Raw genomic sequence first — 18,156 nt, 5'->3', positions numbered from 1 at the left:
CTTGAGGGGCGCCCAGCTGAGTGCTGCAGCTCGCTGTGGCCTGTGCCCGGGCCCCTTTAGCCGCAGGCCGCGCGGCCGGCTCAGAGAGCCTCCTCCTGGGGCGCCTGGGTGGCCCCGGCCTGATCCAGGATCCAGGATCGAGGCCGCATCGGGCCCCCCTGCATGGCGCCTGCTTCTCCCTCTGCCTGTGTCTCTGCCTCTCTCTCTCTCATGAATAAATACATAAAAACTTAAAAAAAAAAAAAGAAAGAAAGAAAGAAAGAAAAGCAATCCTCCTCTCTGGAGAGGCAGAGAGCCGACCCAGGGGGCCCAGCCGCCCCGCGTGCATCGCGTCAGCCCCGCAGGCTCCCAGGTTCTGGGGGAGCCCAGTGATGGCACCTCGCCGTCTTTTCAGCCTCATTCTTTTCCCGTCAGCCTGCGGGACTCATCGGGTCACCATGACCTGCTTTGATTTACTCACTTAGCCGGCTGTTTTTAGTAAGCACATGCAGACCCACTACCCCGAACAAAAAGCGGACCCGGGCGACAACTTCCACCCAGTCAGGTGGTCCCCACTCCATCTCGTTCCCATCCCACCACCCCCATCCCCCGGCCCACACACTTGGTTCTCCCCTTTGCTTTTCTCTGCTCACTGCGTCTGTGTGTGTTCCTGGGCGTATACATAATCTATTTTTTCACCTTATAAAAAGGGTGTCCTCCTGTCTGCAGTCTTTTTGGACATCCTGCTTTATTGCTAAGATTCATCCACGTTGCCTCTCAGTGGCTCATTCATTCTGAATCCCTCAGAAGACAGCACCGGAGGCAAAGTTCTTGCCTACAGACTGGGGGGGGGGGGGGGGCGGGGGGGCTCACAAGCTCAGCTTCTGGGAACAGTGCCCCGAGTGTGGCCAACACTTCTTGTCTCCGTTGCAAGATCACCTCATATTGATGAATTTGCTATTCTTTTTTAACATCCAGTTTTTTTGTAGTTGTGTCCCCCTACCATCCATAATATTTTGAGTGACTTTGAAAGAGGTTTACTTAACTTACTACTTTTCCTAAAAAGGTAACTTTGTCTTCGTGGATCTCTCTTGTATCTTTAAAAATCTGTGCTTAGTTTTATTGTCTTTGCTTTTTGTCTAATTTCTTAAAAGGGAAAACTCACTCATTAATCTGGAGGCTCTCGTCTTTTCTAAGTCACAAATTTCCCTCCAAAGCACTGGGTTTTTCATATATCACAAGCTTTTGATACGCGATAGTGTAATTTTCATTGACTTTTGAATATTTTAAAGGTTTCATGATTTCTTTTTTTTAAATTTTATTTATTCATGAGACACACACACACACACACACACACACACACACACACACACACACAGAGACAGACAGGCAGAAGGAGAAGCAGGCTCCATGCAGGGAGCCCCATGTGGGACTCGATCCCGGGACTCCAGGATCACGCCCTGGGCTGAAGGCGGTGCTAAACTGCTGAGCCACCTGGGCTGCCCAGTTTCAAGATTTCTTTAGCTTATTTAGCAATTTAAACAACACTTCCAAATGTATTGGAACCATTTACCTCTTAAAAGGTCAGAGATTGTGGTCCGCGAATTTATTTTTAACTAGTTCCTTCTTTATGGCTTAGTATATGATCACAATTTTAATGCTCCAAGTGTGCATGGAGAGGCCAAATTGTATTCTCAGAGTGTTGCAGAGGCCTAAGTGTCCATTAGATAAAGGTTGTTAATTGTGTCATTCGGATCTTCTGTCCTTGATGACCTGTTGGGCCACTCGACTTCACAGTAGTCCAGACATGTGTTCACATCTCCCACGGCGAAGACGGATCCATCAGCTCCTTTTCGTGGTTCTCACTATGCTTCCTTTACACATGCTGAAGTGATTTTACTGGGTACGTACGTGTTTAAAATGGAAATCTCTTCTTGGTGAATTTCATCTTTTATCCTCATGTAATTAGCCTTTTCATCCCTAATACTACTTTCTGTCCTGAAGTCTATTTTAGCCCGTGTCCCCACGGCTTGCTTCCGGTTAGCACCTGCCTGACAAGGCCCTTGCCATCCTTTTACCGTCCCTCGTTCACGTGCTGATAAACAGCACACATCTCTCTCTCTTCATCCAAATGGCATGTCTTTTAACCAGTGCTCTGGATCATGTAATCCTCATTCTCTGTAGCTTGTTTCAGACCTTTTCACCTAGACTGGGGCTTGTCTCCCCTTGCCCGTTTCTATGCTTTCTCCAGCTGTGGAGCGAGGTAAGGTGGCGGCAGGGGGAAGGGGGTTAGAGTTGATGGAAACAAGTAGAAGCACCCAAAGTATTTAGTGAACAACACAGCTCTCCCCAAGCCACAGAGAGCTCTGGATGAGGCAGAAGAAATTTCAAGAAGCATGAAAGAGGATGGAGAAGGAAGATGGGAAGGGCATGGATCCTTCCTGATGCTACTGAACCACTGTACCAACCCCGCGATTTCCCAGCGCCAGACTTCCTGCTGAAGTAGGTCAGTGTCTTCATTGCTTGAGCCACTGATAGCTACGTGATCTGAGGTGCTGCTCAAGGCATCCTGGGATGTCTGAAGAATGTGTCCACTTGGAGGATCCCGCCTTTCCGAGTTCTGGGAGCCGACAGGCCCTCAGAGTGCACCCCAGGCAGTGCCAGCCCGCACTCGGACAGAAGACACTCCGGGCGGAGGCTGCGGGCCTTTGACCCTCCCCTCCCGTCTGCCCTGTCCTCTCCCTGTCACACTGTAGCCCAGAGGCTGAGAATTCCACAAGCTAGAGCTCTCCCTGAGACTAAAGCGTGTCCCAAAATGCTAATGCCTCTGAAAGGTCCGCACCTGAGCCTCTCCCAGGAAACAGAGGAGACTGGCTGGGGTGAGGACAGAAGGGGGGAGAAGACCTGCGGGGGCCGTGTTTAAACAGGAACTCATTGAACGGTTACCTTATCTAATTTTTTTATTAAGCAAATATTTATTTAGCACTTCCTCTGGTGCCAGGTGATATCCAAGCACTTCGAGAAAATTAATATATTTAATCCTTGCAACCACCATATGAGGTGGAAGTGCCATCGCGGACCCCAGTTTACAGAGGATTTGGGGGATCCCTGGGTGGCTCAGTTCGTTGAGCGCCTGCCTTCAGCCCAGGGCGTGATCCTGGAGCCCCGGGATCGAGTCCCACATCGGGATACCTGCATGGAGCCTGCTTCTCCCTCTGCCTGTGTCTCTGCCTCTTTCTCTTTCTCTCATGAATAAAGAAAATCTTTTTTTTTCCTTTTTCATGAATAAAGAAAATCTTAAAAAAAAATACAGAGTATTTGGACTAGGCATGCCAGCACCTGCTCGGGGCAGTGCTCTTAACCGTTCTGGATGCAAGGCGGCTCCGATGGTTTCAGGCAAAGCCGCACTGTGCACTGGTCGCTCCCGGGCCCCACGCCCTCTAGGGCTGCCATCCAGGGGTAGGGGGTGGGTGGACTGGACCACCTCTGTGGCCCTGCCCTGGGACTGTGCCTATCCCAGGCGCTTTCTTCTCCAAGGGCCTCAAAAGCTCTCCCAACTAAGGGGGCAGGCTCCAAGACCTCTCTCTTCACACCAGGCCCTTGGTCATAGGCTCTAAGAGGAAGAAGGAATTCAGAAGTTGATGCAGTTAGAGCTTTGAAACTCTCTGTTTCTTCTCCCCAAAGTGCCATCCCCTTTTTCTGTCTGCCTGGCTTCAGCCTTGGTCCATAGCAGAGAGCCCTGCTCAGGGCAGAGCACAGGACATTAACCTTGACCTCTCTAGAGTGGTGGGAACTGCTGCCTGAATGGGCTAACCCAAGCTTTGCCAGGCTGCAGTCCCGACCGACTGCTGCAAATTTTTTTTTTTTATAGAATTCCCATTATCCAATTGTCTCTGGTCCTCCACAACCTTACATGATGAGCACTATTATCCCCATTTGACAAATGAGGAAACGCAGCTCAGAAAGTGACTGGATGTCCGTGGCCATCCATAGCCACGCAGCTTAAAAGTAGCCTGAGTCTAAAGTCCATATTCGTGGGCACCTGGGTTGTCTCTCATGTGGATCAGGAGCGTGCAGATCTAAGTGGGGAGCCTCCAGAGCAGGGGGCGGGGGGGTAACCACAGCCACTGTCTACTGAGGCTCTGCCATATGCCAGTGGCTTATATACATCATCAGCCGTGACTGTATATACATTATTAGTAGTACATGCTTTCCCCAGCATTTGGTACCGTCTAGTGACAACAGGTTATGCCATCACCACCCCATTTCACGGAGGATCAAACTGCAGCACCAAGAGACTGTGTATCCTCCAAGGGTACCTAGCCCTAAGCAGCAGCACAGAGGCCTGGCTGACCCCAGAGCACCTGGCAGGGAAAGGGCCAGGGCACCCAGGAGGTGGTCAGAGCCAGTTGGGACACGTTAAGCCAGTCTTGCAGAAGGCTGACCATCTGGTCAGGGTCTCTAGGGTGGCAGGGACTACAGAATAGGTGGTCTAGCTGTTAAGAATGTCACAGTTCCCAAAGCGTTGACTGTATTTCTTCTGATTTGAAACCCTAAGAGAAAATGGAGCAGGACCTGACCTCCTTGCTCTAGCTGGGGAGCAAAGGGCCATGGAGGGGCAGCCAGGACTAAACCCACAGCACTGCCAGCCTAGCCCCGACTTCTACGTACACTCCAGGTGACCAGCGATGCCTCTCGGATGGGTGTGCCCTATTCTTAAGTTGGGTGCAGTGCCTCATGCTGCACCAGGCTGCCCATTTGCAAAGAGGATTTGGATCATCTTAGGCTACACTGGGCTTTTTAAATCCCTGAATGCTAAACTGAGACTTCCCGTCCCTTGCACTACTTCTCTCCATATGTACCATCCAAACCTTGTGTAAACCAAGAAAATGAGTCTCTCTTCTGAGGTAAATTTGTAAAGGCGGTACAGTGTTCTTTGCCCAGGTCTGGGTAAACATGGAGTCTTGAAACACAAGCTTTAATCTGGATCTAAAGTGGGAGATCTTATGCAATTCACATGCCTGTCGAGCCTCAGTTTCTGCATCTGTACAATCCTGGTGCTAGTAACGGTCAGGTAACTAAGCAAATGTATGATGATGGGTTCGTTCTTTACCAATATCTGAGGGATGTACCAGATGCACAGTTGAAATCTCTGCCACCTTCCTCCGTCTTTCTGAGATGCCTGAGCCTGGCCTAGAAATAAGACCCGGAAGACAAAGTCACGTATTCTAGGGAGTCCTCAGAGCCAATCCCGTTGGCCTCACCTATTCGCACAGTATTTCCACTCTGTCCCCTTTACGGTCCACACCCCCGGGGCAGCCTCCTGGAATGTTCCTGACCACTGCTTCTGATCAGGGAGCTGCTCCCTTCCTCCTGAGGATGAGTCACTACGCTGCTTGCTTGCTTGCTTTCCATTGTGCTTTTTTTAAGTTCAAAAAAAGAAATGTGTCAAATTTAAAACTCAGCACAGCACATCTATTTAAAGCACAGAGGAAGAAGCCTTTGAGCGATGTGCAGAACGTGAAGCCTTTAGAGCCTAGAAGGCCTCAGCCCCGGTCTTTCTCGTGCTTCCTAAGGCCTGGACTTGAAAGGCAGGCAGGTGCTTGCAGTCTGAGCCCTTTGGGCTGGGACGGATAGGTAAGCCTCTGCAAGGGCAGGTGAGGGCAGGCAAAGCCTTGCCTGAAGGCAAGCCCTGGGGACGGTTTCCAGCCACTGCACCCTTGAGGCCCACGAGACCCGGGACTGGCAGCCCCGTCACCGGAACCGTCTCAGACAGAGGCAGGCCGACAGCTGTGTGCACGCACCTGCATGTTTGCTTACAGCTGGTCATAGGGCCACATGGGTTTAAGGCCAGAGACCGGGGCAGAGGTTTGAGGAAGGGGACAGGAATAGCTCCCCTCAGTCACCTGCTCGCCTCTACTTTCCAGCTACCCGATTCTTGCCTCTGAACAGTCGCAGAGCAGGGGTGCTCCAGGAGGCTGCTGGCACCTCAGGACCAGTGGAGGAAGGTCTGTCACCTTGGACACCTGCTTCCTTCACTCTGCTTCCCAGACACAGTCCCCCTAGACCTGCTGTACAATGAAGCCCTCGTCCCCTCTGCCCTGAGCTACGGGCCGTGGCCCTGCCTCCCTCTACAGCAAACCTCTCTGGAACACATGTTCCTGAGGCAGAATTGACAGCTAGTGGATGGCCTGGTAGGCCTGTGCCAGGCATGCATCCCAGGAGGCTGCACGGTGTCCTTCCGCAGAGGTCTCCATGACAGAGAGGTGTCTTTACATCCCACCACACCTGTCCACCTTCCTGAGTCAAGCGACGCCTGGCCCGAAGTAGGCCACAATAAATGCTTTCTGAGCAATTCATTTTTCAGAATAGTTGACATATTGCAATAAGGCAGAGGATGCATCATGTGACTTCAGAGTTCACTGGTTCTGATTATCCCACTCTGTCTGAGAAGGCGTTTTTGCCAAAATTGCACATATGTTCCTTAAAAACACACACAGTTGTTTTCTGGTGGAACTGTTCCCTCTCCCAAACCATCAAACGCTCCGTGTGTTAGACTCCAGAACACTCTCTTGTGGTTTCAGTTCTTCTCATGCCTCAGAGAACTCTCTTGGTAACTCAAAGAGGTGGCTCTTCCTACATGGCTTTGAGGAGGGCAAGGGGGCACTGGGCTCTAGAAGGGTGACGGTGGCTTTACTTTTCCCTCGCAAGCACAGGAATCAGTGGCCAAGTCCGGGCAAACAGAAGGGATTCTGGGACCACGCAAAGTGCAGAGACACATACAGCAGATGGCAGGGACTTCAAAAGCCTAAGAGTCACCTTGAAAGATAATGGCACCAAGGGAGGGGGTGGGAGGCTTTTGTACCCTCTGACAACAGGGAAGCAGGGAAGACAAAAGCTATTTGCCAGACTTGTGTGCGTGTCTATAGAACTGAGCAATGGTTCTGCTATAATTTACATCAAGGGAGGCTGAGCCTCCTGTCGTTGTGTCCAGAAATAAATGGCATCAATCAGCTGACAAACTGTTTCTTTTGCCTCCTGATCTTCTGGTCTTTTTTTTCCCTTCTTTTTTCTTTTTTTTTTTTTTTCCTTTTTTTTTTCTTTTTTTTTTTTTTAAGCACACGAAACATTTAAATTCTCTCTATGCAGGCAGCCAATGTGTAACAATCTCCTTCCATTCACTAGGCCCCAGAGAAGCTCTAACTGAGCTCCTGACAGATGCCCACCCTGTGAGGCACTGGCATGACCGGGGAGACACGTCTGTCTCTGGCCCTTGGCGGGGCTGGGGGTGTCCATGGGGCAAATGTGGATTCATGTGAATGGGGAGTTCCAGGCTCCGACTGCCAGGGGGTGGGGAGTGGAAGGGGATCCCCATGATGCATGCCCTCACGCTTAGCCCCGTGCCAGTCTGCAGGCCTTATGTACATCTGAGAGGTAGGCAGATTTGGGGTGCATGAGGCTACATCAGTCACCTCCAGGTCACAGAGCCAGGCTGGAAGATCAGTCTGACTCTGAGACTGAACCTTCGTCCTTGCTGCCGGCTTCACTTTGGGTCAAAGCCAGGGTGAGCAGCAGGTGGGGAGGCCAACAGATTTTCAATGGACGCTAAAAGAAGTGTTTGTTCCTGGCTCTGAGAAAGAATATGAGAAAGGTCAAAACTGGCCTTTCCGGCTCCGAGGAAAGCTAGAGGGAAGAGCAGCAGGGGCCACCGGCCGTGCTCTCGTGGCGTGGAAGCCCAGCCTGCCGGGGCCAGGCTGCTGGCGGCACGGGGCCTCTGTCATCCCCCTCGAGCATCTGCTCCTCTCTGCGGCGGCGTGGGCCTCAGCTGCTCGTGAAAGGGATCAAGCCTCAGAAGCCTGTTCTTCTTCTTTGAAGCTGACAGCTTGATGCCTGTGGAAACGCGATACTATTTCAGGATTTCATTTGAAAGAGGCTTCAAAAGAGTGAATCGAAGGCTCCGCGGAATTGCTTATTATGGCTCTCCTCCCGGGCCGCAGCTCAGTTGGTGAGCCTAAACACGGCCTCCGTGGTTTGTGCACGTCATCCACAGGCAGGTGATGTTCTAAATTAGCATCTGGCTCATTCTAGAGGGCTGTAACTCTTCTTGAGCTTTCTCCCAAGAAGCAACCGGGACTTTGACATCTTGTGCCTTGCTTGCATGGTCTGTTTTCGAAATGATCCTCCAGGAAGCCGATCAGGTGAACTACATGAGCCTCGTCCAATATTAAGCACGGCTTAAAGACGCTAAAAATAAAGGTCATGAAAAGGCTTCTCTAAAACCAGGGTGGCTGTGACCACCTCCCGGCCCCAGCCCCTCAGAGGCACAGGGGAGCAGCGGCCTTGCGGGCATGACAGGGCTGGGCAGGCAGCGCGGGGGAAGCGTGGCGCGGGGCCACGCCATGTGCCGCGTGGGCAGGAGCCGGAGGCCAGGCCGCCTGTGCGGTCTCTGAGCTCGGCACCGACGCCAGCGCTCCGGGCAGGGCCTGCCATCCGGCCCACGCAGCCCTGTCTCTCTGACGCCGCCCCCGCCACACTAAAGCACGCTCATCTTTTCACACCAGCCTTCCTTGCCGGGCCAAGGTCCTTGAGCGCTGAGTCACGTCTCCTGTATTTTTGTGTTCCCACACCTGGCACAGAAAGTGTGCAACATGTGCTGACATTAATAGGGAAGGGAAAGGAGAAGGGGAGGAGAAGTCCACGGGAGCAGAAACTGCCAGATTCCGGGGTTTTCCTGGATGGCACTCCCCCCGTGCCCCAGCCAGGAAAGTACTGTGGCTTCAAGAATTGGAAACAAAAGTCTCCAGGTCGCAGGTGCACGGTGCGTGAACACCATGGAGCCCAGCCTCCGGGCACTGAGCCGTGTTACTTGGCTGTCTCTCCCTTGGGCTCAGCCCGAAGAGAGGTTCTTCAGCAGAAAGCATCAGGAACACAAGGCCACCCTGCTTCTCCTGCTTCAGGAAAAATGATCGATACTGCTTGATTCTGATGGGCACCGGGCACCTCTGTGTCCCCTCCAAGCAGCCAGAGCATCAGCTTTCTCTACCTTCACATAAACTTCTGAGCCAATGATCCACTGGGCATGTTCCCACTTCAGAGGCACAGTCGTCACACATCTACCCTGTCACCCTCCAGCTGCTGCAGCTCACCACTTAACCGCCAGGGGACGGCTTGCCCTCTGAAGTCCAGTATTCAAACTCTTCCCTGTCGCCAACCCCCCCACACACACCCCAAGGTAAGACGGTGCCCAGAGAGAAACTCCATTCAGCGGAACACTGGCCAAAGACCGTGAGGCTCTGTCCTGTGAGGCTAGGTCCTTGCTCGACATTCCAGGCCTCTGGGCACACCTGCCTGAAAGCCAAGAGTAATTCCAGGGGAAGGGCTCAAGTCGCCAACCTGGCTCTGTGCTAAGACCAGAAGCATCATCTGTGCAGGAGCACACCATGCGTCTAGCACCTCTATTCTCCTCATGTGGCTCCCCCGAGTGCAGGGGGGAGGTACTGCTCGTCTGCCAGGGTGGTCACCCCACGCGGGAGTAGGGGGTACAGGCCTTCCTGAGGGACTCCCTGCTGCTCCAGCCCTAAAATAACAGTTGGCCCAGTCCTAAGAGCTGGCACCTCCCCTGTCTTTTTGTGTGTGTGCTATATTCCAAAAGATGTGTGATTTTTTTATAAGGCAAAAGAAATCTCTAATTCATAAGAAGCCAGGATAAAATCCTTGAAGACCGCAAGCCAAAGTTAACTGCAAGCAATTTTCTAAATCTCAAAAAAAAAAAAAAAAAGCAATATTCTAAATCTCAGCAAGAGAGGACTCTGTTACACAAAGGTAGCTATGCCACTAAAACAAGAGGCCTAGAAAGAAAGCAAGGCACAAGAAAACCAAACTTCCACAGAATGAGTTGTTCTATTTGGTAAACAGTCTGGTCCACAGAGAGACTGTATCCCGTTAGGATGTCCCCCTTGTCAAGGTCCACTCCTGCTGCTGGAAGGATCTTCCCATCTTCAGATGTGGCACTAGCACATCTGACTGAGTGCGGTCACTCAGCAAGAGCCAATTTAAGCTGGCTTCTCCATTCACACTGCACTCGAAAGAGACTAATTTCCAATTCCTCTTCAGACTCCAAGAGCAGATGTTGCGGCAAATGTTACAGCGAAGCGAACCCAGACAGCGATCCCGTGGCACTCCCTGGGGCACACAGGACTCCTCAGCTCGTGCTATGGCTTGGACAGACACTGGTTTCAGGTCTACTGCTGCCCCCTCCTCCCTGCCAGGGTTTCTGATGGGACATGCTTTTGTATCAACACAGGGGATCTTGGAGAACAGGAGAATGTTCCCAACGGGGCTAGGGGGCAAGTGACAGCCTCAGAGCACTGAGGCCCTATTGCATCTGGCAGCCTGAATTGGGCAGCAGCTCCTGCAAATGAGAAGCCACTGCCTTCGTTAGGTAGGTCATTGTCCCATAAGCCCCACTTGGAGCACTGTCATAAAAGAAGTGGCAAATGCCCGTGGCTTGGTCTTTCTCCAGGGTGTCTGTGGCGCCAAGTGACATCTGCAGCAGGAAAAGACCAAGGCAAAGAATGAACAGAGTTCTCTCTCTGATCCTGGGATTGACTGGACATGCTAGAAGCCAGGGTGTCGGGGACCAGCAGCCCCCAGAGAAGGGCTCTAAGCCCAAGGACAGGAGCCAAGAGTGCCCGGGGAGGACACCCAGCCTCTCCTCCAGGTACTACGCCGTGCTCCCGCATGTCCTAGTCTGCAGCGCGATACTGACCCTGTAAGAAGAAGACAGCTCCTCCTACCTGACTGCTGGGCGCAGGGTAAGTGATTTGTCTACCAGGGTCACACCCATAGCAAGAGTGGTGTTCACACTACAACCATTGCCAACACGAGTCTATCCATTTCCAAAGTGGCCACTGTGCCATTTTCTAACCAAATGGTTGACATTTTTTCAGCATCTGTGATGCCATTTTCTTTGAGAATATTCTTTCCTATTGGACACAGAATCCTCAGCCTCGGCAGAGATAAATGCCAGCCAACCTGCTACCTTGCTTCTGTCCCCACCTTGGCTGGGGTGGGGAGTGTGAGTGGGCAGGCCTAGGCACACCCACCTGGTCCTGCAGAAACAGCTGGTTGGCCATCTGCACGATCTGGTCCACGTGGATGATGCCTCCGATACTGTTCATGTCGGTGTCTGAGAGCAACGTCAGCACCATGATGGCCTCCACCAGCAGCTGCCGGTACTCAGGCTGCGGCACGCGGTTCAGCACCGCCTCGACGTGGACGGCAAACTTGATCTCCTGTGGGGTCATCTGTCAAAGGCACCAGCGAGGGGTCAAGAGGGAGCCGAGGCCCACCAGCACTGCTGGCTACCAGCACTGGCCACAGCACCCACCGGGCTTGGCTCAAGTGCTGCCTCCTTTTTGGCCACCTTCTTGATTCCACCAGCCAGAACCCTCGGGAGCAGATGGCCGAGGACCTCGCAGTTGGGGTAAGCTGGCCTTGTCCTAGCTTGATTTACCTACCCACTAGACTGGGACATCCAGGGGACAGGGCCCTTTGCTCATTCCTCTTTCTCCATCATCACTCCCTGTGGCATATAGCACTGGGTCTTGGGCAGGGTAAAAACTAAAAACCCCATTGGTAAAGAATGAATAGGGGAAAGGAAACCAGAAAGATGACTGTTCTCGACAGAGGGGTTGGAGGAGGCTGCACAAAGGTCCAATGTGTGTGGCGTGCAGTTTTGCTCTTCTCTCTTCAGAGTGCTTTAAAGGGCAAATGTAAAGCTCTTGACAGTCAGATATGTGGTTTCTGAGGGGACAAAGAAAAGGTGATGCTAACAAATGTGGGAAACAACCTTAGCAAACTGTGAGGGTGAAGTGGCTAAAGAGATGGGCCTACAAATGGCCTGTCTGGTTGTAGCACACTTGGAAGAAATGGGAGCGGTTGGAGCCCACGACATAAAGCACTTGGGGGAGACCCGCAGTAGGTGGGCGCCGGGGTCTTCCCATCATACCTCTCTCGTCGTTGAGGATGGGAGCACGTAACCATCGATGGACAGACCATGGCACTGGAGGCAGAACACACATAGGACAGTTCAGTCAGATTCCAGAGCCTGATTAGTAAGTGTGCACACACGTTCGCACACGTTCAAGTCACTCTGCTCTGGAAACCTGCATGAAGGCTGAACACGCCAGACGGTCAGAGTTATTTTTAGAGAGCTTGTTCTCACTGCCCACAGGCTGTGTTTTCGATGGAGCAATTCTAGGGAAGCAGCAGGCATCTTTTAGATCTTGCACGAACAATGCCCCAGGGAGCTGCTGGGTCCTCCTCTGTGGAAGCTCTGTATTACACTTGGCAACCAGGCCCTGGCGGCTGTGAGGCCCCCTTTGGTGCCATATAAAGGGAGATTTTCATGGCTCCTGCTGGCGAAGTGATACTTCTGTGCCTTTGCAGGCATCTATTTTTGAGATTACTATAATAAGCACCAATCACAAAAGATGCGAGCACATGCACAGACATGCACACGCACGCCCGTGTATATAAATATCAAGCGCCGGCTCAACACAAAATGCTGCTTTTTCATAATAAGAGTGTCTTGGTATTGAACTAGAAGAAGTCTGGATGGAAGCGTATGATGCCCCAGGAAGAGTGGGGAGATTTTCTAGGAAGTTCATTCTAGTCTAATTGGCTGCCTTCTAAATCCCCGTGCCCTGGCGGGCTGAGGACAGAGAGACAGCAAATGCCCGCGCCTCCTGAGCAGAGGTGGAGAAAGGAGGAGCAGAGGCTTGTGGGTGTTGAGGGCTCTGCTACCATGTGGGGACAAGCTGCCAGACGACAGGGACCATTCTGACGTCCCCATGCTAGCCCCATGAAGACCTCAGTCCCTACAAAGCAGAGATGCTAAACCTCCCTAATGGACCAAGGGCCCTTGCCACAGAAATAAAACGGCTGGGAGGTGCTAGGGCTTTGGGAAGGGGGTTGTAGTATGTGCTCATTTGGGATTACTATCCTCTCCTCTCCTACTGTGAAATGAACTAACAAAAATAGTTTTAAGAAAAAAAAATCGTTTTAAGAAAAAAATCGGTCCTGCCCATGGTTCTTTATTTGCATCAAAGCTTTTAACTGAGGCGGTCCGCGCCTGGGTGTAAGGAAAGACCAGCTGGGGCAGGACCCAGGGGGACACACAAGTGCTCTGGGACAGGGCCACAGGGAGCCAGGCGTCCAGCAAGTGCAGAGCAAAGGGGTGTGGCTTCCGCCAGTGCCCCCTCCTCGGTCACGGGCACAGACAGGCTCTGCGGTGTTCCCGTGTGGCCAGTGAGGCCTGTGGCTTCCCTGACCTCTGCTAATATCTTCACATCCCCAGGCAGCTGTCTCATAGCCACAGGCATAGGGGGCAGCTGGCTAAGGGGAGTGGCTCTGGGGTCCCCATTCTCTAGGTGGAGAGGCAGAGGCAGCCCAGGTGTGTGGGGATTGTGCCTCAGGGCACCTGGGACCTGACATGGTGCCCTGCAGATAGGAGGGTGTCACTGAAAGGTACAGACAGCGCACCTGCCTGAACGTGCAGGAGGCTAAGGCCTAGGGTTGCCATTCCAGGTTGCCTCTGTCACAGGGCTGTCATCCGAAGCCTTCTCTGCCTTCTACGGCTCTTATCTATCTTCTTTCCTATGTCCCTGAAATATATGTCAAAGGTGGTCCCACAAAACTTGGGCTGCCACTTGATCTAACTTGCTGTGGTTTCAGCCAGCAGCTTTCACCCGGGACAATTTGCTGCCCAGGGGACACTTGGCAACGTCTGGAGATAGTTTGGGTTGTCACAACCGTGGGTGAGAGTGGGGGTGCTACAGCCATCTAGCGGGTGGAGGCTAGGGATGTTGCTTGACATCCCACAACACATGGAAGAGCTTCCACAAAAAAGAACTACCCGGCCCTGAGTGTCAGTGGTGCCAAACATCAGCGGTGAAGAAACCCTGCTCTAGGCTGGGGGCTCCCTGAGCTTGGGGAGCTGTACGTCTGCTTGCTCTGCAGCCACCTGTTCCCTGACACCTGCAGGAGCCGCTGTGCCTCCTAAAGGAATTAAAGGGGAGGGTTCATCTCCCTAGGAGCGCGTGCCCACCCGGTGACAAGGCCAGTGGAATGCAGTAGAGTGGCCAAGCTTACTACCTTCTGAAGGATCTTCCACACCCTCTGGTAGAATCCCACGGGGACCCTGTTGATGGCTCCATCCAGCCTTCTTCTGCGAAGCCACTGGCCCTGGCGCTCCCCCCAGCCGATGTGGTGGCCACCCGAGTCTGACGATGATGTGCCCGTGGGCGAGGACGGGGTGCTGGACCTCTGCAAGACAGACGGCGTAGGGCCTTCAGAAACCTCGGAGCCATGCCCCATGGGGCTGCGGGCCGCCGTGAGGGATGCCTCAGCAAATTCATCAAAACACAGACCAACTGCCCAGAAAGGACCAGAGTTCCCTGATTGGAGTCTGGCCATTTCTTGAAACTGGATTCTTTTCTGTACGGGTTCGGTTACTGATCTCCTTTGTATACCCCTCCTAGCCCTGCAGCAAAGGACCTCGACCTGACAGGGGAGGCCGAGCAGGCGAGAGTGCCGCCCCCGGAGCCAGGCTGTGACTCCCTACTCATCACCCCCACATCAGTCGCAACACTAGCTCTGGGCCTCGCCTTCACCCGTACAACGGGGCACAGTCGGACCTGCTGTAGGGAGCCGGGAGTGCTCCCTGAAAGAAGATACAGAAAACCCTGAAAGCACGCCTGGCTTGCAGTAAGTGCACACGGGCCTCAGCTGTCCCTCCCAAGGCCTTCTGGCATTGCTGTAGGAGGGCCTGGAGAGCGAGCCCAGGCTCTCAGAGTATGTGGGCCTTTCAGAGGCGCTCCAGCCCAGGCAGAGAAACGCCGAAGTGCCCACTTGACTTCTATGGTGCCCCAGAGAAGCAGTGGGCGCCTCCCTGCATTGCAGATGCTGCAGACAATGCAACACGTCACATGGAGGAAGGGGGAGACGGGTTGTTCTGGAGCCAAAGACAAAAAGTAAAGGCTGGGAATCCTTATTTAGTAGTGGGGCCTCAGAGATGACGGTATATCCACCAGTCCCTCTGAATCACTTTCTGTTTGTTCTCAGCACAAGGCTCCATCCTGACCAGGGGGGCCAATGGCGGCCTCCGAGAGGGAGCATCCGCTTTGCTGAAGCAGAGGGAGCGCGCGTCATCCCATCCCCACCTCCCGGCCTGAGGCTGGCCGGATTCTGGCCTTCGTGAGCCAAGTGCTGGGGCAGGGCCAGCAGTTCTGCTTCTGGCCTCCGGAGTCAGCAGGCCCGCCCACGACTGCAGATGCAGCTCAGAGAGGCTCCCGGTGGGGGCCTGGAGCGGGGCCTTGAAGCCAAGCTGGCCTCCCCGCAGCAGAGCTCACAGCCCGCTTTCTGCCAAGGGGTGGATTCTAACCCGCCCATGTACAGGGCAGTAGAGGGTAACTTTCATCCTTCCACGTTACCTCGTTCTGAACTCTCTGGTACCTTCGTTTCTCAATGCACAGCAACACACTTAAAGGTTTCAAAATGAAATCTGAATGGTAGGCCTGCTAGCAGGGCAGGAGGCAGGAGTCTTCCCTATGTACTCATTTTGACTTCATCGGATCTTATTTTGAAGAGGCTGTTAGGCTGGGTTATTCCATCGGGCTCATTACTGCCATTTAAACACGGCAACAATTAGATACAAATAAAAGTAATTACAGCCACACTCATCAATGACTCAGCTGGTTTTCTCCTTCTAGTTTCAAGAGGAAGATTAAGACTTGCTTCTGCAATTAGAATATTTCCTACTCCTCCACTTGATCTGGGGCCTCACGCCAAGCCAGGGCGTTATGAGTACAAGGTGCTCAGCAGCACGTGCAGGCAGTGGCTTGCCACCACAGCTCAGAAGAAAGGCACAGAACCAATGCTTCGAAGGTTCCAGAAGCTCCTGGACAAACAAAGCTCAATTCAAGAACTTCTGGGCTTTCCTTCTAGACCCTCTTCACAATGACAGTCAAACGAAAACACTTAAACCTGTTCAACTCTGTGGGAGGTAGGGATGAGGTGGGTGCACGAGAAGGGCAACAAGAGGATTCAGACACCACAAACAAGGAGGCGGTGAGGACAGTCGGGATGCATGGTTTACCGCAGACTTGGAGGAATGCGCACTGCTGGACACGGCCTGGCTCACAGAAAACAGCTACAAAACAAAGAGAGTCCACTCAGTCATGTGCAGTGACACCAAAGGACGCCAGCAGAGAGGAGGCACATAGAACACCATGGAAAACCCCACGAAAAGAAGGTGCAGAGGAGGCAGCCAGACAGAGGTTCTCACTCACCGTCCAGGCAAACAGCCCCAGACACCAGCCAGCGCAGAGCTCAGGGCTCCGTGCAACGGAGGACTTGGGAAATGTTCTTTCACAGGAGTATGAAATACGTTACCTATCCTAAGCCAATGTGGAGGGGCCTCATCGAATTAGGACACCATTTATTTTCCAAAGTCAGAGCCACAAAATGCTAATCTTTTAAGTGAAGAGGTGCAAAAATCTGTAGAGATCAATAAAATACCTACCCATAACCAGCATTTAGGATCTGGCACCTATTGGCGTTACATAGATATTTGTTAAATGAACAAATAAGGGCAGGCTGATAACTTTTTGGCCAAACGAGTATTTTCTCAGCTAAAAATCTATAATGTATCCTTAACTTGCATGGAGATAGTACCTGAGCACAGACTGTGCACCTGTGGTGTTCTTGCAAAAGTGCGTAGAAATTTACAACGCCAAGGCATCTATAAAATTTTAGACAGAGAATAATACATTTCCTTGATGTAAGTAGCCAAATATAAAGCTTGTACTGGCTGAATCGAAACCTATCAAAGTAGATCATTTTGTTCCCATAACATTGCAAGGACAGTATTAAATGGAGGCAGAAGGAGCCACCCATGCTCACCCATAGTGAGCCATGATCGGGGTATGGTGCCACCGAGTGGCTAGTGAAGGAAGATGTTTGGAAAGTTGGCTCCTGACTTGGAAAGAGCCTAAAGCAGCATCAGAGACAACAGAGAGAAGCTGCATGTCACTCTACAACTCCTCTACGCTCTCTGTCACAGGACATGAAATCATCAGGAATGTGCTAACTTTCTGGAGGGAAGGGGAGGATGCATGTCCCGAAGGTGCTCTCAAAGAACAGTCTCCTTACACGGTTTTCCTTCCAGGGTTAAATTCCCCCAGGCAATCTGGGGACAGGACTAGCAGTGTTTTTTCTATTCATCTACTCAATGGCCATGTTTTACTTTTCCCTCTTTACTTTCCCTTTTTTTGAACAGAAACTCCTGCCAAGGCAGAGCCCAGAACTCTCTCTCTCTCACAAAGCATCCTATAAAACCCAAGAGCCTGAGAAATGGGTTTTTCAAAGGTGCACGGTAAGGCTACCTCTCTTGGTCTGCCTATCCCCGGGGCGGCCTGTCACAGCCCAAGGGGTCACCTCTACCCGGGGGGATCTGATGGGCAAAACCATTCCCTGTGCCATCAATCTCCGTATTCACCACCTTGCTTTCCACATTCAAGCCAGAAAGAACATGAAGTACACACGTGAGGAACGAAACAAGACAATGTTTCACCTGGTCATCAGCACTAAATCGCCTAGTCATCTGAAAGTAAAAATACATCAGGACATAAACAAAAGCCAGTTTCAAATCAAGGATGCCCTACTTTTGTCACCCTCTAGAAAATCCAGGGAAGTGTTGGCTCAACTGCTGGGTGTGACCCAGGAGCACCTCATGGACTCAATTTACTGAGGCATCATTTGAAATGGAGAAGAGAATCTGAGTACATTTGTCACTCAGCTCATGGTCAGAAGGAAACTCTCCTTCCTCCTATAGATCAATCCAATCTTAGCACCGTCCCAGGGGTCACTGCAGAAGGAATTTTCTGTGAAACAAAAAGTGAACCAAGAAAAGAGACACCTGTTGCTGATGGCAAACACAGGTATCGTGAGCATTCCATTCTGTTTCTACAATCTTTTTGCTATTTCATCTGAAGGACACATTTCACAGAGAGATGATTCAGTTACATTTTGCACGACTTTATTTTTGGAATAGCTGTGGCCCACCACCAAGAAAGTGTGGTTCTCAGCAGCAGACACAAACACAGGTAAGGGGGT

The 18,156-nt window shown here is 52.1% G+C and overlaps 1 protein-coding gene across 6 annotated transcripts in view; it reads right to left on the bottom strand.

Annotated features, from left to right (window-relative positions):
- Positions 1-1,486: 1,486 nt before the first annotated feature.
- PHKA2 (phosphorylase kinase regulatory subunit alpha 2) overlaps positions 1,487-18,156 on the bottom strand; it is an 86,603-nt gene continuing 69,933 nt past the window's right edge. For 2 of the 6 annotated variants that reach the window (XM_077889567.1, XM_077889571.1), the window contains 6 exons: positions 17,615-17,644; positions 16,139-16,192; positions 14,137-14,307; positions 11,990-12,043; positions 11,085-11,285; positions 9,861-10,525 (listed from right to left, as the gene is read on the bottom strand). In XM_077889567.1, the coding sequence (XP_077745693.1) occupies positions 10,355-10,525; positions 11,085-11,285; positions 11,990-12,043; positions 14,137-14,307; positions 16,139-16,192; positions 17,615-17,644 (681 nt within the window). In that variant the 3' untranslated portion in view covers positions 9,861-10,354. Of the gene's footprint in view, positions 5,173-9,860; positions 10,526-11,084; positions 11,286-11,989; positions 12,044-14,136; positions 14,308-16,138; positions 16,193-17,614; positions 17,645-18,156 lie in introns of those variants that run through there. The other 4 variants (XM_077889572.1, XM_077889569.1, XM_077889570.1 and 1 more) reach the window with 3 other exon arrangements.

Source organism: Canis aureus, chromosome X (assembly GCF_053574225.1).
Source record: "Canis aureus isolate CA01 chromosome X, VMU_Caureus_v.1.0, whole genome shotgun sequence".
In the NCBI taxonomy this organism is placed as follows: Eukaryota; Metazoa; Chordata; class Mammalia; order Carnivora; family Canidae; genus Canis; species Canis aureus.
This window is presented reverse-complemented; position numbering and strand designations above follow the sequence as displayed.